This window comes from Neophocaena asiaeorientalis, unplaced genomic scaffold (assembly GCF_003031525.2).
Source record: "Neophocaena asiaeorientalis asiaeorientalis breed wild unplaced genomic scaffold, Neophocaena_asiaeorientalis_V1.1 scaffold1, whole genome shotgun sequence".
NCBI classification, from domain to species: domain Eukaryota; kingdom Metazoa; phylum Chordata; class Mammalia; order Artiodactyla; family Phocoenidae; genus Neophocaena; species Neophocaena asiaeorientalis.
The window spans coordinates 3,042,079-3,062,163 of record NW_020171981.1 but is presented as its reverse complement, the minus strand read 5'-3'; the positions used below and the strand labels follow the sequence as shown (position 1 = coordinate 3,062,163).

Sequence of the window (20,085 nt, the reverse complement as noted above, 5' to 3'; positions counted from 1 at the left end):
CACCAAGCCCTTGATCCTTGTCCCCTGGGAATCTGGCTCTCATCCCACCCCTGAATCTTGAGCACATCCAAGAGCTTTTCCTCAATCGTTTCCTCTGATTTCTCTGTGGTATCAGGTACAGTTGCACCCCCTCTCGGAACTTTCTCCACTCCTCCACCCCGATTTCTCTGTCTGGTCCTGGCACTTCTATTCCCCTCCCCCTCATCAGTGTCAAGGCAGCTTCGAGCTCCTAGTGTCAGAACCACGAGATGAAGGAGAGGCCTCTGTCCAGCCCTGGGCCCTGACAAAGGTACAATGCAGCTAAGCATGGTGGTGACTCCTTCCCTTTGGAGAGCGCTCTGTGGCTTTCGAAGTTCTTTCCCACGCACGGTATTATATCACATGAACTCAGAAGCCGGCCTCTGGGTTCTTGTCCTCATTGTACAGATGAGGAAAGAGCCTGCAGAAGGCAGAGGACTATGACCAGGGTCACAGACTGAGCTGGGATGGAACGGTGCCCTGGCCTCAGGATGGAGGGCCAGGTGATATGGGTGACTGGAGCAAATGGACGGGCTGGGGTGGGGGGGGCGGGCAGGGAGAACTGGGCTGAGGGAGCCGAGGTTGGTCATGAAGAGCCAGGGCTGCCAGTGAGGGAGTTTTGATTTTCTTACCCAGCCGGGGCTGGAGGGCACAGGTGGTATGCTAGGGGAGTGATAAAATCAAATCCGCATTTTACAAACAACCCTCCGCACCCCGCAGGTCTGGGAAGATAGGTTAGGGGTCACAGAAGTTGCAGGGAAACCTTAGAAGGGCGCGCACCAGGATACCGAGGCACGGATGATTTTTTCCCCTGCTGCTTTATAACATTTCTTTACTTTAAAACATTTCTGCAAAGAACGTGTAATGCTTCATTAGAGAGAAGATGCTTTTTTAAAGAAAGGTTTCTAGAAAAGTGAAAGTGAGATACAGCCACACCAGTCATGTGGGAAGAGAGAAGCACCATGTAGCTGGGGAAGGTGAGGGAGGCGGGGAGCTCAGGGGACCCCTTAGCGTAGGTGGATGCCCGGGGCTGGTGACTTTCCCAAGTGGCGAGCGGCGAGCAACAGGGGCAGGCTTGAGCTCAGAACAGAGACCTGGGCAGGGACAGATGGCACCTGGTGCCCAAGGAGAGGAGCACGTGATGGGAGCAGCAAAGAGGCTGTGGAAGAAGACGGACGCAGGGGAGTAAAGAGGTGGGCAGAGGGGAGGTGCCCAGGAGGGTCAGTGAGGGCTGACAAGGGAGGAGAGGATGCCAAGGAGCGGAGGGTCCCACGGCCCCCCAGTGCACGTAGGGGGGGCAGCGTATGTGCCCAACGCTGCAGAGAGGTGCGTAGAGCACGGTGCAAAGAGGCCACTTGGAGGCCACTGGAGACCTCGCCAAGCCCAGGGGTGAGGCTGGAAGGGAGCAGGAGGAGGGGGTGGGTTGAGGGATGAATGGAGGAGAGGGCGTGGAGGCGATGGAGGTGACTGGAGGGGCAGGACAGGGGGCAATAGGCAGAGGAGCTGGGTGCCGGGGGAGTTGGGAGTCAGGGTGAGAGGTGGGGAGCATAATTCCAGAGGAGGGAGGCGCCCGCTGAAGAGGCTGAAGCAACTCTGTGCGGGGATGGGGGCCTGGGTGTCAGTCTGGATTTGAGCCCTGCTCCAGCACTTGCCAGCCCTGTGACCTTGGGTAAAGCCTCAGTTTCCCCATCTGTCAAATGGGGATAATAAGGCCCATCCTCAGAGTAGTGAGTGTGCAACGAATTAACGTGTGTGTCTGGCACAAGTGAATACCCCGGGAATGTCGGCAGCCATTCTAGACACCGAAGAGAGACCAGCCTGGACAGGATGAGGGCAACTCATCCTTGGTAGTGGCAGGAAAAGGAGCTGGGGGTGGGATTGGCAGGATGTGTCTGGGGACCCATGAGGAAGACGGTTGGCCAGCAGGGAGCTAGTGAGGGGCGTCTCCACTGGACTCCCCAGAGGACCAGCAGGCAGACCTGTGTGCCCAGGGCTGGGCAGAGCCGTGTGGTGGGAAGGGCTTTGGGATCCCTGGGTCCCAGTCCTGGCTTTGATGCCACCTTGCTGTGGGCCCGTGGGAAGTCCCTTTCCTTCTCTGAGCTGTCCCCTCATCTGTAAAGGAGGTGGCTAGACTTGCCCATCTCTCACCTCCTGCCTCTGAGCCTAGAACCTTCTTCAAGTCACAGCATCTGGACATTTCATGACCCCCACTCCCAGCCAACACTCAGAATGGACCTGGCATACAGGAACTGCTCGGAAATATTTACTGAACCAAACGAGTGCACTAAAGGTCTCTCTGAACATCTAGGCCTGAGGACCATTTGCATCTTCCGACCGGGCCACAGGCGAGCCACAGGGCAGAGACATCCATGGGTGAGGCTGTCAACTCTATATACTGTCCCAGGCCCACTAATTAAATCTGAAAGAGGGTGCAGCGCCTCCACCACTATTACGGCACCCAACGGGGGGCCGAAGTACTTCTCCCCTTCCTCCCCCTCCCCATTAACCACACTGCAACCCAAACACGAGACTGAAAAACAGATGCAAAACTGGTTTCTCCCTTAGTTGGGAGGTGGCCTAGGAGCTAAGAGGGAGGCTGAGATGAGAGTGGGGACCCCAAAGAGCAGGTGGGACTTGAGAGCAGAGGGAAGGAAGCAGAGGAGGGGAGTGGAGTGGCAGGAAGACAGGCATAAAGGCCCCTTCCACACCCCGGGGCCACCAGCCTTAGCAGGGTCTTGTCCAGGAGCGGCTGAGGAGACAGCCCTCTCTGGTCCTGTGTGAGGGGCCTTCTGAGAGAGGAGCCATCTGGCTGAGAACCAGATCCTGAGCCCTGGGACTGGAGAGAGGAAGGAGAAGATGGCTTAAGGGACCGGTGGGGCAGTCCTGGCGGGGAGGACCTCTCTGGGCAGCCGGCAGGAAGGTGGTCACAGGAATACTGGCAGGAGACGGCCAGTACACAGCAAGAGCACACAGCACTGCCAGTGGGGAGGGGGAGGGGGAGGGCGTCTGGATGGGGGCCAGGCCCCGCCCCCGTGGTGCCCAGGCTTACCTGCTGCTGGGCCTGGATCCTCATGTACTCGGCCCTCTGCTTGCCATGCTTGCCTTTGTCGGGGCTGCCTGCCTGGCCCTGGGCCGCCTTCAGCCGAGAGGTCCCCAGAGTCACCACCTTCATGGGTGGCACACTGCCACCGCCACTCTGCAGGAAGAGGAACAGGGTCAGGATTGGAGGTGAGGTCACACAGGCACCCCAGGCACGGTGGGCCCTCTGAGACCTGGAGAGCTCTCCCTGGCTCCACATCCCCCCACCCCAGGAATCAGGCCCACCCTCAGGCCAGGTTTAAGGCCTCCCTGCAGGAGAGGGGACGGGGCCCCCGGCCAGGTTCCCAACAGCTCCTGGGTGAGAACCCTGGTGGCTTCCTTGAGTAGCCTGCGGGCAGCTGGTGCCCTTCTGGGAGAGCCATTTTTAAGGTGAAGGTCCCTGGCACCACCACCACCACTCCTGGCCCGAGAGAACGTGCCTCAGATCTGGGGGGGAGGGGTCTTTATAATGGCAGACAAAGTAGGACTGGCAGCCCCAGGCCCACATCTTCCTCTGAATGGGAGGATGGGGGCGAAGTCTCCCTAGAGATGGACAAGTCCAGCCCCCTTGAACCACCCCAGGGACCAGGCCTGCCCAGAAGGGCGGCGCAGGCAGAGAAACAGCAGAGACAGAGAGAGTCAGACAGGAGAGGAGGAGGGGAGTGTGGGGATGCAGAAGGGGGAAAGAACTTTATTTGTCGGTTTACAGATACAGAGCAGAGGGAGAGGCCCCGGTCCCCACCACGGCTGGTTGGGCTGATCCCTGGGCAGGCCAGCTTCCCAGCCTGCCAGGGGCTCTGCCTGCAAACCCAGCCTGGCACCGGGCTCCCAGGAGGGGGGCGGGGCTGAGAGAAGGCCAGTGGGAGGAGGGGGCTGGCGTGGTGCTCCTGCAGCCTCCCACTCCCTCCAGCTCTGAAGACTGGAGCAGGAAGGTAAGAAGAGAGGACGGGGCAGGAGGCAGCCACCTGGGGACCAGGGGGCGGGGGTGGGGGGCTGCCAGGGGATCCCGCGGCAGGGGCCGTGCCCATCTGGCTCAGGGTGGCTTCCAGCTCCCGGAGTGTCTCCTCCAGGCTGTCCATCCGCCGGGTGGTGGCACCGCGCCCCGTGCAGCCCAGGCCAGCAGCACGCTGACCCCTGCAGTCCCCGCTGCAGGGTTGGGCGTCGTGTCCAGAGTCCTTGAGGGTCTCCTCTGGGTAGGTCTCGGCAGTGGAGGGCTCCTGGGTCCTGTCTGGGGCAGGTCCCCGAGACAAGGGGACCCCAGCTCCTCCCTTTTCTGGGCTGTGGCTCCCTGTCCCCAGTCTCTTCAGAGCCGCCCCTTCCTTCTCCAGCATCGAGCTGTTCCCGGGCTGGGAAACCTCAGCCATTAGCCCTGGCGGGGCCTGTGGATTATCCCAGCCCCTCCCGCTGCCAGCCAGGGTCCGGGGTCGTGGGGTAGGGGTTGTCCTGAGGCCGGGTTCCTCAAGCCTGGCCTCTGGTGGAGAAGGAGGTTTGGGGGCACACTCTGTCAAGATGATCCGGGGGACGCAGAAGGGCCTGCGGCCTGCGGCAGCCTGCGGACAGAGGAAAGATGAGCGAGAGTGTGGTCCCTGCAACCAAAGCACCCTGAGCTGGGATGGGGGGTCGCATGTGGGTGAGCCCAGCCCCTTCCTTTCACAGATAGGGAAACCGAGGCAGGGGAGCGTCCTGACTGAGTTTACCCAGCAAGTTAGAGGCAAAGTTGGGACTAGAACTCAGGCCTTTTTCCACCACACCCTACGGTCTCCCACTTTCTGGCAAAGATGCCAGTTTACCTAGAAGCACAGACACACGTTTACATCTCATCACCCATGTTAAACTCTGAGAGCAGCTCTCATGGTTACTGCCAGGAGTTTACCCATCTGTGCGATGGAGTAACAGTAACGTGAGGCTGGTGGAGGATGAAGTAAGCACAAGTGTGCACGGGCTTGGAACACTGCCTGGCACGGTGTAAGCGCTCGACAGGTATCAGCTATTTGTTGACTCGAACTGAATGTCCGAGACCCGCAGCCCCGTGTGGGTGGAGACCAGGTGTTGGCCTCTGGCCTCGGAGGATGGGTCTGCCATCCTCATCTCAGGCCAGAGATTCCTGGTCCCTACCCCTTACTTCCGGAGCTTTCTCTGAGGGCTTCACAGTCACAATGGGAGGGGCTCAGCTAAGTCCCTCTGCTGCATAGGCTTGGGCAAAGCTAGAGCATCTGCCTCTGTGTGAGCGTCCCGGGCTCTGGCTTTGGTGGGGGCACAGAGAGAGGCCCCCAGTCACCCCTACCCCACTTGAGTGAATTCTGGTCTAATTCTGAGCAGAGTCTTATACCAGGAACTGCCGTAAACGCCTTCATCTTGAATCCTTTCTGTTGCCCGTGAAATGGCTACGACTCTCATCACTTTACAGATGAGGAAACTGAGGTGGGGGGTGTCATGTAATTTACCCAAGGTCACTTACCCACAGCTAGCTAGTGGCAGAGCCAGGATTTGAACCCAGGCAGTCTGACTCCAAGTCCAGTGCTCTTTCCACTAAAAGGAGCCATGGGGAGATGCGTGGGGGGCAGCAGGGATCCCCAGACCCCCCCGCCCCAGGCAACCCACCCAGCCCTGCCACCTGCTTACCTGGATGTGGGAGGTGCAGACTGGGAAGGCAGAGAGGGCGACCCATGCCCGCCCGGCTCCACTGCCCGATGGCACCTCAGGATACAGAGGGTCAGCCAGCCCAAAGGGCCAGTGGAGGGGCTCTGCCCACTGGACCCCACCAGGACTGGCTTCCAGGGCCAGAAAGGTGCAGTGGCTGGGTGCAGCGGGCCAAGGTGCCGAGGGCACAGCCAGCCTGGGGCAGCCCTGCCATACCGTTCACCCCCAGACGGCTCCTTGGACTGCTCTGTGCCCATCCTCTGCCCAGCAGACAGCACTGTCTACCTGTTTGGTGCCTGTCTGCTCCCCCTGCCAGGGAGCCAAAGCACCACCAGGTCTCAAGCCAGGCTAAAAATCAGGTGGCGGCCAGCACAGAACCCACTGTGGGCCAAGAGAACCAGATGAGGAAGGTGAACACGTGAGTGCACGGGAGGCTCCCCTCTGCAGAGCAGACGCCCTCCTGCTACAACCTAACTGGGCAGAGGGAGACCAGACCACTGCCCCGCAATTCCCAACCAAGCACAGCCCCCTGGGGTGCAGACAGCAGGTCACCCTCAAATTCCCAAGAAAAAATAAAGAGGAAATAAGTGCAGCAGGACAGCAGCAAGGACTGAAGTTGAAATGCCCAACACCGACAGCCAAGGAAGGGCATGGGTTTCTTCCATCCCAAGCTCTCTGCCCAGATGGGGCCATGGGGCGGAGAGAGGCTGTAAATGAGCCTTCCTCCTGGGCATCCTGGTGCCCAGAGCAAGGCATAGATTCTAGTGGGAGAAAGAGCCCCCACCTGGCACAGGCAGCAGAATAGGGGAGATGGGGGCAGGGACCAGGCGAGGGCTCAGGACAGTGTCAGACTTTGAGTTGGGCCTAAAGTCATGTAACAAGCACGACCCAAACTCCAATCTTAGACCAAAGACAAAACGTGGGCTTCGGGCCAGACCTAAACTCTGGCTGCAGATACGAACAAAACACCCACCACAGGCCAGACCCGGAATCAGGCCTGTAAGGAAAGGCAGGCCCAAGGGGGCCACCAGGTACCAGGCTGCTGGAGTCTGGAGAGGGAAGGAAGGGTGATGCACCCGTCCTTGGGGCGGGGGAGGGGGTGAGGCCGTGGCAGTGGCGGGACTCAGGGATGTGACTGGCAGGTTCTAGCGGGTTAGTGTGAGAAGTGAGGAGAGGAAGCGTGGAGGCACAGGCAGAGAGAGCGCCGTGAGAGGTGGGGGGCAGCCCGTTACCTTCCACGTGGGGCCCGGGGCTGAGCCCCCAGGAGGCCCCGGGTCCTGGGGGAACAGCAAGGTGGGGATCGGCTGGCGGCAGGGCGTGGGGGGGAGGGGAGACACTGAGCTTCTCTCAAACACCTGGGGAGCAGAAGGTGGGGGCAGGTTTGGAGGAGGGGGTACAGGGAGGATGGGGGTGCTGGGCTCTGACCCAGGCACTCAGGGGGAGGGGGTGGCCTGGGATGGCCCTCCTTGGCCCCTCACCATGGCCACTGGCCACCAGAGGCCCTGGTGGTCCAGGTCTTCAGCCTCTCGGGGAGGGGTGCTCAGAACACTCGAGTCTGGGTGACTTACAGCACTGGGAGGGGGTCAAGGTATATGGGCAAGTCTGTTAGAGCTTCTGTTCTCAGAACACTAGGGGATGGGGGTCTCAGAGCACAGGAGGTATCAGGGCAGCTGCGGGGTGTCTCAGACACTACAGTAAAAAACTCAAACATGCGGGGAGGGACTTTAGACCCCCTCCCCCATTTTACAGTGGAGAAGAAACTGAGGCAAGGAGAGGATCCTGAAGCAGCCTCAGTGGGGACCCAAGAATCCAGTCCCCTGTCCTAGTCCGGGCACCTCACCCTGGGGTCAGTTTGACAGGCAAAGGGGGCGGGCCTGGCTGATGACTCAGGGGGGCCAGGTGCGCCCCTGACCCACCTCCAGCTCTGCGATGATGCGGTCCTCATCGTCCTCATCCTTGATGGCAGAGGCCATGATGGGGGGTGTGGAGGACGGACGGGCCACCTCGGACACGGCTCGGCGCAGCTTCACTTGGGGCTTCTGCACCTCCAGCTCCTCAGACTCGGCCTTCTGCAAGGGCCCGGTCCCCATGAAGACCAGGCTCTGGGCACCTCCAGCTCGCCTCCTAGGCCCTAGCACTTCCAGACCATCTCCCACCTGCCCCAGCTCCTCAACTACCAGGATGGCCCCTTGCCATGGAGGAAGCCCAAGCCAGAAGCAGAGTCACCACTGGCCAGCCTCCTTTCTTTCCTTCCACTTCCTCTGAGAGAGGGGACCACCCCAGAGAGTCTCCAGAGGTCATCTCAGGCATCCCCCCAACTCGACCCCCTGACCCCTACCCAAGCGGTGGTGGTACCTTGATGAAGGCCGAGTCCTTCTTGCTGGTGACCACGACCTCTCCAGTGCGCGTGGTGGTCAGGCCATGGGAGGAGGGGAAGCTCCGGCGGGGAGGGGGCGGCGGGGGCGACTTGGAGGGCTTCTCCGTGCGGTATCGGGGCACTGTCAGCTCATCTGCGGGAGGCCAAGGGACTGGGGGTCAGGGGACTCGTAACCCTGGAGTCTGTGCGCCACATCTGACTCCAGGGTTAGGATAAACCTGGCTTCCTCCTCCAGCGAGGAAGGGAGAGGAACGCGCAGGGGAAAGGACACAGGCCCCCTCCTCCTTCTCTCCTACCTCCCCGTGCAATCCAACCCCAAGCCCTTCTGCTCCTCCCCTTACAGCACTCTCATCCCTTGCTACTCAAAGTGTGGCCCGTGGAACAACAGCATTGGCAGCACCTGGGAGCTTCTTAGAAATGCAGAAGCACAGGCCCCACCCAGAGCTGCTGAATCAGAATCCACGTTCTAGCAGATCCCCGGGTGATTTCACGTGCACGTTCAAGTATGAGAATCACTACTCTAATCCATCCCTTTCCTGCCCACCCCTCAGCCCTGCCCTGCACAGATCTTCATCCTTTCTCCATCAAGAGAGAGTACTATTCTGAGAGTCTGACCCCACCCACCAGGCTCTCCTCTCCCCCAATTCTTCCCGGGGTGGGGGCTGCTTCCTGGGCAACCTGCAGAAAAGTCCCTCAAGCCTGACATTCCTCTGCCTTTGATCCCCCAGCGATTCCCCATGACCCCAAACCACGTTCAAGTTTCTTGGCCCAGCACCCTCTGAGCCTGCCAACCTTTCAGCTTCAGCTCTGCTTACTAATCCCTGGTCTGGACCCAGCTGGGCAACACCAAACACAGACCTCCAGGCATTTGTACGTGCTGTTTCTCCCTGGAATGCCCTCTCTCACTGGCCAGGGGAATGCAAGGCTCCAATGGAAAGTCCCCTTCCACGGGAAGCCCTTCCTGCCCTTCCAGGGCCTCCTCTAGGACAGCATTTAGCACCTGAATCCTATTTCCGGTTTACACACAAGGTATGGCCTGGGACAGATTACTTAACCACACTGAGCCTTAGTGTCCTCATCTGTAAAATGGAAATAATTACTGTATCTGCCTCCTGGGATTGTTGCAAAATTATAAGGATTGATACGTAGAACAGCATTTGGAGCAGTTCTTGCCGCATAGTAAGTGCTTGATAAACACAGATGTTAGTATTATTCTCCCACGAAATTTTAAGCTCTTTGAAAGCAGCCTCATCTCCTTATCCCCAGCACCTAGCAGATAAGTGGGTACCTAACAAATATATGTGGCAGGAATGAATAAACGCGTGAACGACAATTGCCATTTCTGGTTCGGGTTTCTCACAGGCTCAGGGAGCACAGGAACCCTGTCCGTATAGCTCAGCGCTGCACCCGCACCCCGTCTCACCACAGCCTCGCTTCTGGCACACACACTGGGTCAGAAGGTGCAGGGGGACGACTCTCTGCCTGGACTCACTCATCCTCCCTGCATGGTCCTCTCAGCAGAAGTCAGAGCAGTGGGAAAAATCCCTGGATGGAGTCCAGTGCTATCCCGTCCTTCTGGGTCTCCCTTTGTGGACGAGGGGCAGGCCAGCACCTCCCTCCTCTGGCAGCCTGACCACAAAGATTCTCACTCCCAAGCGCCTCCCCCATCAACCTGAGAGCTCCTGAGGCTGGGGCTCCCCTCCTCTGGGCTCTTCGCCAGCCCCCTACCTGCCCCCATACCTGAGCCTCTCCTTCCACTGGGCTCCGTTCGGGGGGTTGCCTTCTGACCGTGGGGCATCTTGGGGGGCTTGTGGTCAGGGGTGGGGGCTGGGCCTGGGTGGGCCTTGCTCCCACAATCCAGGTCAGGGATGGCCTTCAGCAGCTCTGCCTGTGTCTCCTCCAGAAGCCGGTTGATGTCCTTGGCGCTGTACTGGGTCAGGGCTGCCCGCTTTTCCTCCCAGTCCCGCTCGGCAGCCTTGAGAGGAGGGGTCGACAGTCAGGACTGAAGTGGCTGCCCTGCTCCTGGACCTTTGGGGCCTCGGCCACACATGCAAAGAATGGAAAGGAAGCCTCCCGTTTGGTCCAAGCCTCGGGCTTCTCCTTGAGTATTACATGCTTTCCCTGTGAGCCTGGAATACCACCTTCACTACAAACTACTCTTGGGATAAACTTAGACCTGCTTTTAGACATTCTATTCTGTCTCACTGAGCACATAATCTACTCTTATGCTAACACCACGCTGCCTTGATTATCATAGGTTTATAATATGCTTTTCTGTCTAGCAGGACTAATGTCACCCTCAGCATGCTTCTCAGACTTCCTCGTCCCCCAGGAACAAGTCCCCACGTGTTGGCACCTGCCAATCTAGGACGGTGGTGAGAACGTGTGAGCCTAGTTCTGGCCCCCCCATGCCGGGCCCAGCACCTCAACAGACACAGCCTTGTCCATGCTTCTCTTGCCAGGAGTGTCCAGGCCTTTGGTGGGGTTGCCCGCCTTTGGGGTCGGAGGGGCCCCCTCGGTTTGCCCGCTCATCTCGTGGAGCTTCAGTGGAGGGCTGGGGGGTGGCATTTCAAAGTCCAAGCTCTTGTTGAAGTCAGTCTCGGCTGTAACCTTCTTGGGGGACTGATTCAGGAGGTTGCTGGGGGGTGGCCACGCACCTTCGTCCACTTGCCTGGGGTTGGGAGAGTTGGGAGCAGCTGTGAGGCCTGCAGGGTGGTGGCCCCATAGGAGGGAAGCCTGGCCTGGGGGAGGTGGGGTTTGAGGAGGGCTCTGGGATCTTGCAGGACAAGTGGAAGGGCCTGGGGGAGGAGTGACTGCATCCGGCAAATGGGAGGGCCAAGCCTACAACATGCATGGGGCCACAGATCAGAGCTGAGGTGCAGATCCAGTGGGCACACCAGTGAGCTCTGTAGGAATTGGGATAAGGGGTCAGGTTAACCTATCGATCTAGCTCAGCACGTGACCTCACTGGGAAAGTGGAGGTCAGAGATAAGAACTCAGGGATAGTATGACCTTCGGATCTGGGCCAGTGTGTCTGTGACCCCACGGCAGCGCTTGAGTAGCCCATCCAGGCGCTGTGGCTCCTCCTTCAGGAACTTCACTGCCTCCACCTCCACACGCAGCACCACCCGCATCTTGCTCTGCAGGCCTGGGAAGTGAGCTGAGGGGAAGGGAAGGAGTGAGCTGGGGAGGGAGCAGCTCCGAGGACTGGGAGGACAGGCAGTGGGGTGGGGGTAGGGGTGCCCCCAGGCTCACCCTTGAGTTCAGTCAGCGTCTCCCCGAGCTGCTTCAGCACCAGCGCCTTCTCTTCCAGCTCGGGCCCAGGCACCAGTCGGTGGTTGTGGGACACGTCCCTCTGGATCTTCTCCACCGACTTCTCCAGGTCACTGCAGCCACACGGAAAGACCCTTTCAGCCCCTCTGGCCCCAGCCCAGCCCCCTGAAATTGGGCAGCTGGAAAGAAATCAGGCCACCAATCAGATCAAAATTAAAAGCCATTCACCAGACCACAAGCCCAAGTGAAATCAGAAAGCCAGACTTCAGAGATGAGACTTAGAAGCACTCCCTAACAGGTGCCCTGGGTCCCCTCTTTGAAGTTCTGATCTTTCTTAACATCAATCCAAATCTCCCTCCCGATAACTTGCATCCTATGATCCTCATTATGCCAAGGACACAGCAGAGAAATTGGCAGCTTTTCAGAGAACTGGAGGCACTTGCATGGGCCCCTAAAGCGTCTCTTTTTTTTTTCAGGGTGGCACTGCCACGTCCATCTACCTTTGCTCCAGTGATCCAGACACTCAGCCTCTTTCCTCAATGATAAAGCTGCTTTCAATTTTCAGATGGTTTACGCTGAGCTTGTGGGGGTTTTTTTTCTTTTTTAAAAAATTTATTTATTTATATTTGGCTGCATTGGGTCTTCGTTGGTACGCTCAGGCTTTCTCTAGTTGCGGCGAGCGGGGGCTACTCTTAGTGGCGGTGCACGGGCTTCTCACTGAGGTGGCCTCTCTTGTTGCGGAGCACAGGCTTTGGTGCACAGGCTTCAGTAGTTGTGGTGCACGGGCTCAGTAGTTGTGGCTCACGGGCTCTAGAGCGCAGGTTCAGTAGTTGTGGCGCACGGGCTTAGTTGCTCTGCAGCATGTGGGATCTTCCCGGACCGGGGCTGGAACCTGTGTCCCCTGCATTGGCAGGCGGATTCTTAACCACTGCACCACCAGGGAAGCCCTTGTGTCATTTTAAAACCCTCCATATTTCTAAAATGTAAATCAGACCACCAAGTCACCACTGCCTGTTTTGAACCCGAAATGGATCCCAACAATTTTTTTTTTTGCAGTACGCAGGCCTCTCACCGCTGTGGCCTCTCCTACTGCGGAGCACAGGCTCCGGACGTGCAGGCTCAGCGGCCATGGCTCACGGGCCCAGCTGCTGACCATCTCCAGGTCTCAACTTCCTCACCCAAAAAAATGGGGATGGTAAGAGTTCCTCCCTCCTGGGGCCACTGTGAGGATTAAATGAGTTAATGCAAGGGGTCAGCCCCTGGGAGCTGCTCTTCTTTTCCCTCCAGCTACATCCACTGTCCTCCTCGTCTGGCTTGCTTCTGTTTAGAACCATCCAGAATTGCTGAGGTCCTCGTATGTGCTGCTCTCCCTGGGCCTCTATAATGCCATTTCCTCTGCCTAGAACACTCCGTTTAGCACCGCCCCACACACGCACGCACGCACATGTGTGACTAACTCCCACTCATCCTCAGGTTCCAATGGGAACCTCTCCCCCCTTCCCTACACTTGGGGTTGGGGGTCTGCTTCCTCCCTGGAGCTCCTGTTTCCTGGGCTAAGCAACTCTAGGCAGGCAGACACCATGTCTTTCTGATTCATCTCTGATCTCCAGCACCTGGCATGGTGCCCGGAGCAGGATAAATGCCTGGTAAATAATTATGGAAGGAATGAATAAATGAAAGAAGGAACTCTGCCCAGGTAGGTCATCTCAGTTCTGTACTTGAGTCACTGATGTCCCTGACCCACATGCGAGACTCTACATACATTCCTGTCAAATCCCATCTGTTGGATTTCAGCTCAACCATCCATGTAGGAACAACTTTTGAATCTCAGTTCTACCATCCAACAGATTTGCTCCCCCTCAGAGCTCTGTGTCATCAGCAAATCTTATCAGCATGCTTTACACATCTTCATCCAACTAGCGGGTGAAAAGACAGATCACACTGGAGCCAAGGACAAAATCCTGTGAGTCAGCACTACCAAAGAGCTATCTTGTACTAAGTGCTTATGGCCTGCCAGGTGCACATTCATCTCTTCACTTTCTTTACCTTATTTAATCCTCACAACAAGTCCTGTGAGTGGGAACCATTATTACCTCCAGTTGACACACAGACAGACAGTAGCTTAGGCACTAGACTACATTTCCCAGCCTCCCTTGCAGGTAGAAGTGGCCATTCGACTGAGGTCTAGTGAATGGAATATGAGTGGAAGGGTTACACGCTGCTTCCAGACCTGGCGCCTAAAAACCTCCCATGTAAGCTCCTCCGTGCTCATTTCCCCTTCCTGTTGGTTGAAAGACGATGACCCTGTGGATAATCTTGGAAGACACATATTGAAGATGGCAAAACCTCCATTAGCCTGGGTCCCTGAATGACTGCGTGGAGGAAACCCATTCTGCTAACCCACCAATACTGTTTCACGAGAAAGAAAGGTATATTGATTACTTTTGAACCATTATACAATTTGTTATAGCAGCTAACCTAACTAATTAATTAGCTACCCTAACTAAGCTACCCTAACAATGGGCTTTGGCATTAAAAAAAAAAAAAAGAGGCTCAGAGAGATTAACTAACCTGTCCAAGGTCACACAACTATTTTGTGGCAAAGCAGGATCTACTCCTGTCTGACTTCAGCCATTGGGTTCTGCTGCATCTCCCTCCCACACTGGACTAACATCACCCCACACCCACCCGCTGTCCCACCCAGCCTTCCCTCCGCCACACGCGAAAGAACAACTCTCTTTTGATGTGTGTGATAACATGACTGGCTCAGGGTGGGCCAGTTTTGTAAAATGGTCACTCTCAAATATCACTCTGCAGAGGAAGGGCACTCAGGTAAGCCTTCAGGAGGAAATAACACTGCAACTCTCAGGCAGAAGGGACAAGGCCCGCCTCAGGCTCAATTAGCACCTCGATTTTCTGATCATTACCATCTGCCAAAGTTTGGGGGCCCATAACCTGGGCAGGCTCTGCAAGTGAGTCCAGACCAGCCCAAGTCTAGGCACTGGGATCAGAAAGTAGTGGGGTTTCCAGACCCAGGTTTAGTTCTAGAGGAGTTGAGAGGTAAGGGTCAGGACAGAGCCAGCTATATAATTTGGGGGTCCCAAAGCAAAATGAAGATTTTGCCCCTAGTTTAAAAATTAAGAATTTCAAGATAGTGACAGCAGAGCATTAAACCAAGCATGGGCCTTCACAAGCATGGGGCCCTGTGCGATTACACAGGTCACATGCTTACAAAGCTGGTCCTGGGTTGGGTCACATTATGCTCCAGAGGGCAAAAGGTCTCAGTCAGCAGAGGCTTTCCCTAAGGGCAACGTCTAGACAGCGCTCAAGTGCTTGGCTAGAAGGTCAAGTGAGTGAGCCAAGCTGAGTGAAGCACCGAATCAGCCTTTACTCCCAGCAAGATGCCAGGGGGCAAAAGGAAGGGGCAGAGTGAAGCCAAGCAAGAGCAAGTGTCCAGGGGCTGCAGCCACAGCAGGGGTAAGGATGGGCCTGCTGGCTGACTTAATGCCAGGAGGCTACGGGAGCTGGGCAGGGACGTCCCCCTGGCCAAGCCGAAGCCACTGCAGTGCTGGTGCGCAGCCCAAGCCCCACCCAAAAAAGGGCAGGAACTCCTTTCGAAGTAGATGGAGAATCCTGCCGGAAGCATATATCAGCCCCCAAGCTCTCTCAAGTGAGCAGTCTGAGCAATGGGTTTGATAACAGGGCAGCGGGTAGGGAGTCTGTGTACTCCTGGAGAACTGAGGTCCCCAGGAAGCTGAGGACCAGACACTCATATGACAGGAGCATAAATACATCCTTTCATCCCTTCTGCCTCTGTACTTTTATATTTCCTTTTATTTTCCTTTAATGTCTCAGTAAAGTTCCTTTTGAAAATTCCAACCCCGCTCCTCTGTGCTGAATAAAAAGGGGCAAAAAGGGGACAGGAAAGTTGAGTAAATGGAATTCCCTTGGTAAGGGGGTTGGCAGCCATCAGTCTACTTGGAGATCTGACAAGAGTTGACACTCAGCTGTCACACTAGGGGTGATGCAGTGGCTGCCACCAGCTTATTTCCAAGTGGGATGGCCCCTTATTTCATCTCAGCCACAAGGGGTCATGAGAATCTTTGCCCTGTGTATCACTGAAAAGCACATGTACTTATAGGCTGTGCGCCCAAGACTGAGGAGCAGGGACCCTTTTCAAGTAGCCCCTTGCAAGCGATACAGCCAATTATGAGCTTGGTGGGAAAGCTGGGCTCCTCTGAGCAGCCTCCCTGGCTCCAGGTCGCTGACCAGTAGAATCCAAGTCCTCTCTGGGAAGAATTGCGAAAATCTTAATACAGGGCACAGGTGAAGAAGCTGAAGTGCAGAGAAGGGCAAAAACTATCGTGATCAAACAGCTTCTCAGTGTTGGAGCTGGACCTCAGGCCCCTTGTGCCCTGAACCACCTAGAGGGAGACCAGATGGAGGAGCAGGGCCTCTGTCTCAGACCCCAGGGACTGACCAGGGAAGGCTGCAGTGGGCTGGGGCCGCTCACTCAGTGGATGGACAGCGGCAGGCAGCTTCTCCCTTCAATGGTGCCAGACAATCGAATCTTGGCCAGACAGCCATTTGTTAAATTTGGAGCAGAGGACTGTCTTCTGTTAACCCTTCCATGTCTAAGCATTTGGGGCTCTCTATTCCTGGAGCCCTGTTTCAGCTGCACTAGGACGGGAGGAGGGTTCTCCTTGGCTATACCTGGTCTCAGAGATCAGAGAATTGGAGTGGTGGCAATTGTGACTGGTCAGCACCAAGCTGACCAAGCTGGCCACACCTGAAAGCTCCACCTGAATACTCGAGGGTCAGTTTGCACGGGTCACAGGCCAGAACGAAAGCAGGCAGAGGGCAGAGTGACATCGGGCAGCTGGACGCATGAGAGTAAGGCTGCAGGCCACGGGGAAGCCAGACTGTGGACCGTTAGGACGCAAGACTATAGCAAAAGCAGGCGTCAAGCCAGAAAAAAAGAAAACAGGAATTGTGCCAGATGGTCAAAGGTTTGTGGGTCACAGAGAAATCAGGCCACAGAGGAGAGGAGAAGGAAATCAGGCTTCAGAACGTCGCCTGTGATTCAGAAGGAAGGGAGCTTCGCCTCCCCGTGAAACCAGGTTGCCGGCCACCCAGGCCGCAACCCCAGCCCTCCCTCCAAAGCTGGGCCCAGCCTCACTTGAGCTGCTGGGTAATGAGCTCCTCGTCGTTGAGGTAGCGCAGCCGCTCCTCTTCCACTAGGGTGCGCTGCCGCTGCAGCGGGTCCTCCTGCCGCCGCGCCGCCTCCGACACGCGCATGCTCAGCTCCGCCTCCGTGCCCTTCAGCAGCGCGCGCAAAGACTCCAGGTTCTGTAGCTGCGGGACGCAGATGGACCGATGGACGCGGGTGGGAGGGAACGGAGGCGCGCAGCCGGGAGAGGGCTAGGAGGAGGCAGGCAGAGGAGAGCCCGACGCGGGGCAAGCTCCACGGAAGATACCAATGCTCGGCTGTGGCCGTGAGCAGCAGTGAAAGGGTGGGATGGCGGGGGGCACAGGCCGAGGGCTTAGTTCTGGGGAAGAATAGAGGCAGGAGGAGAACGGCCTGGGATAGTGGAGGGAGGAAGGAGTGCCACGTTGGGCCCTGCAGAAGGTGCAGCTGCATGGCTGTGGCGGTTAGCTGCAGCGAGGGAGTAAGATGGTGGGGGGCGGAGGAAAATGTTTCGTTCTGGGTAAATATTGAGGCAGGAGAACGGGATAGCGGATATTTGGGGGGCAAGGGGTGGCCCTACGTAGGGCCCTGCCCACCTTGCCGCTGCATGGCTATGGCTTCGATGAAGGACTCAAGCACTGGGGTTTGATAGAGCTTCCGTGGCTGCGCCGGGAAAACCGAGTTCTAAGGCCGAGTTGGGGCAAAGGTGGGGGTGGGCGAGATCTTACCCATTGCCCAGATGGCAACTCTCTGCCCCCTCTCCAGCCTGTCTCTACTCATTATTCTCACCTGACGGGCCTTGGGATACTCTCGAGGAGCGGGCACAGCGATGCCAGGCTCCTGACTGGTGGGACCATCTGCCAGGCGGGGCGGGCCCGGGAAGACTGTGTGGGCTGAGGAAGGGAGAGCTGAGGGGATCTGGGGGAAGGGCTTCCGCCCAAGGGAGGGGAGGGGGTAGAGAATGCGGGGCAGGAAGGGACAGGGACTGCCCTGAGGGATACTGACCGGAGAAGGGGGCTCAGTGAGGTGCATTGGGGCTTCAGGAGAGCGGTGAGGATTAAGGAAAGGGGCAAGAGGGCTCAGTGAGGGGGACCCGGGCGAGGGATGGGGGCTTGGTGAGGGAGTAGAGACTCAGCGAGGTGGCGAGAGTTCGAGGAGGGTTTCGGAGAGCACCCCAGTGAGAGGCGGAGGGCCTCGGGATGGGGCAGACTCGCAGGAAGGAGTTTCGTGGGCGGGTTCTGGCGGGGCGGGGTTTGAGGGGGCGGAGTTTGAGGAAGCAGGATACAGGGCGAGGCCCCGGAGAGGGTGGTACCTGGAGCTTCCGCAATTGCTGAAGCTGGCTGCGCAGGTCATTGGTGCTGTTCTGCAGGCCACGCAGGTGTAGCTGCATCTGCAAACGGTTGATGGCAGTGGGCTGCCCCGCAGGCGTGCTGCTGGCCGAGGGCGGGGGAGGGCCGGACACTGGGGTGGCCCCGCTGCTCCGGCTGCCTGACCCGCAGGCTGCAGACAGGGACCACGAGGACGGGAGAAAGGGAATAAATCGTGAGCCTGGGGTATAGTCCTCCCCACTCCTGACCCCACACAGCAGCCACAGAGAGACGTGGCTCTGGCTCCCTGCCCCAACTAGTGGTCAGCCCTCTGCGAGGAGCAAAGCGCCGGAGCGAAGGCATCTTGGTCTAAGGTGACTACTCATTTATCCACTGAAGGCTGGTGATGTAGCCACTTTACAGATTAGGAATCGGAGGCTCAGAGAGGGCAAGAACCTGTGGGGGAGGGAAGAAGGGTCACTCACGTGCTGAGGGGGTGGCTGCTCCATTGGAGCCTTCAATCTTCTCACTGTGGCACAGGGAAAAGATGGCCATCAGGGGGTCCAGGCCCCAGACTGTCAAAGCTGGGTGAGACCTTAACATAAACTCCTCCAGTCCCCTGATCTTAGGACGGAGTCCCAGAGAAGGGAGGCGATTCACCCAGGGCAAAATGATGAGACCTTGGCCGAGCTGAGCCCAGGGCTCCTGCTGCTCGCCTTCCCCCCCTCTTGCCCACCCACATGCCTGGGCAGTGGTGCTGGGAGAAACACCTCACCTGGGGGTCTCCGGCTCCGAGCCTCGCAGCAGGGCACTCTGCACCAGGCCAGTGAGGCTAGCAATTTGCTTCTCCATGGCCTCCATGCGCTCCCTGGGGAAGACGGTGGCTTTGAGCAACCCCATCTCTGGGCATGGGGTCCCTCCTGCCCAGCGCCCCATTCCTAAGATGGATAATTAGAGGAAATACCATTCCCTCCCCAGCCACCAGCACAGACAATTCAAAGGGTCCCACTGCCTAAGGGTCCACAGCCCACCCCCAACATTGGAAAGGCCCTTCCCTGTCTGACAGTCACCCCCTCCCTCTCCAGACTCATCTCTCATCACTGGCTCCCTAATGGGCCCCACCCAGGTCACTCTGGGTCTCTGCACATGTATTCCCCCTGCCAGCATGCCCTCCTCCCTACCCTCTCCTCTGAAGCCATCCCAGAGTCCCCAGCAGCCTTGAGGAGTACACCCTCCCAAGGGAAGAACAAGTATTTTTTGCTGTGTCTCCCTCACTAGGCAGGGCGGGAACCGTGTTTGCTCAGCTTGGCATAAACAGTGGCCAGTGCAGTGCCTGGCACACAGGCCACAAGAAAGCTGTGTGAATGAATCGTTTCTTCTCACCTCTTAGCAGTGCTGCTTGAGGGCAGAGGGGGGGCAGCTCAGTGCCCTGGTTACCTCCTCCAGCCTTGCACCCTTAGCAGGGAGCTGAATGATGGGTAAGAGTTCCCCAGCTCGGAGGCTACTTAAAGAAATGTGCCTCTCTCCCCATCCCCACTTCTTACCAGCACCCCCTCCCCAGTGGACTTCAGCCGGCCCTGTGCTGGACAGCTCTCATGGTGGCACATTCTGTGTCTGAGCAGGAAAGGCACTAAATAAAGAGTTCTACTTCAGCCTCAGTATTAGTTGGGGAAACTGAGGCTCAGGGACCGGATGCAAACCCAGGTCTCCAGGGTCCTTGTCTGGGGCCCCCTCGTCCAGCTCTCAGACCTTGCAGATGAAACGTCTTTCCAGTGCCTTCCCTGCCACGGCCAAGATACTCTGGCGACCCCTCAAGGCTACTCCGGGTCTACAAGGATTCCCGGGTCTGAGAGTCCAGGACACAACCTGCCACGGACTCTGCCGTGTCCCCGCTCCCCACCCCACCCGCGCAGCCCCGGGCCTCGCCAGCGTCCCTCACCTGGTCTCCGTGTCCTTGGCTGGCACAGGCGGCCCGAACCCAACGAGCGGGCGCTCCCCAGGCCCGGGGAAGAGCTCGGGAGGGGGGACTCCAGACGTCGAGGAGCCCCCGGTGCTGCGGGTCTTGCCTCCGGGGCTCTCGGCGAAGACAGACGAGGAGCCTGAGTCCTTGCGGAAGGACTGGCGCACCGGCGAGCCGCGGCTGGGCGGCCCCGAGTAGGGGCTGTGCGGCGGCGGGGGGCCCCCGGGGGGCGCAGCCACGTCGG

At 58.0% G+C, this 20,085-nt stretch overlaps 1 protein-coding gene across 1 annotated transcript in view; it reads right to left on the bottom strand.

Annotated features, from left to right (window-relative positions):
- Positions 1 to 901: 901 nt before the first annotated feature.
- Positions 902 to 20,085, bottom strand: part of SRCIN1 (SRC kinase signaling inhibitor 1) — a 35,885-nt gene continuing 16,701 nt past the window's right edge. Inside the window, exons 8-21 of the mRNA XM_024744886.1 lie at positions 19,821 to 20,085; positions 18,657 to 18,749; positions 18,367 to 18,410; positions 17,887 to 18,074; positions 16,566 to 16,741; positions 11,369 to 11,499; positions 11,126 to 11,273; positions 10,538 to 10,784; positions 9,854 to 10,088; positions 8,092 to 8,246; positions 7,653 to 7,805; positions 6,969 to 7,091; positions 4,062 to 4,646; positions 902 to 3,214 (exon numbers count right to left, since the gene is read on the bottom strand). The exon at positions 19,821 to 20,085 is cut by the window's right edge and continues 4 nt beyond it. Coding sequence (XP_024600654.1) covers positions 2,603 to 3,214; positions 4,062 to 4,646; positions 6,969 to 7,091; positions 7,653 to 7,805; positions 8,092 to 8,246; positions 9,854 to 10,088; positions 10,538 to 10,784; positions 11,126 to 11,273; positions 11,369 to 11,499; positions 16,566 to 16,741; positions 17,887 to 18,074; positions 18,367 to 18,410; positions 18,657 to 18,749; positions 19,821 to 20,085 — 3,155 coding nt within the window. The 3' untranslated portion in view covers positions 902 to 2,602. The remainder of the gene's footprint in view (positions 3,215 to 4,061; positions 4,647 to 6,968; positions 7,092 to 7,652; positions 7,806 to 8,091; positions 8,247 to 9,853; positions 10,089 to 10,537; positions 10,785 to 11,125; positions 11,274 to 11,368; positions 11,500 to 16,565; positions 16,742 to 17,886; positions 18,075 to 18,366; positions 18,411 to 18,656; positions 18,750 to 19,820) is intronic.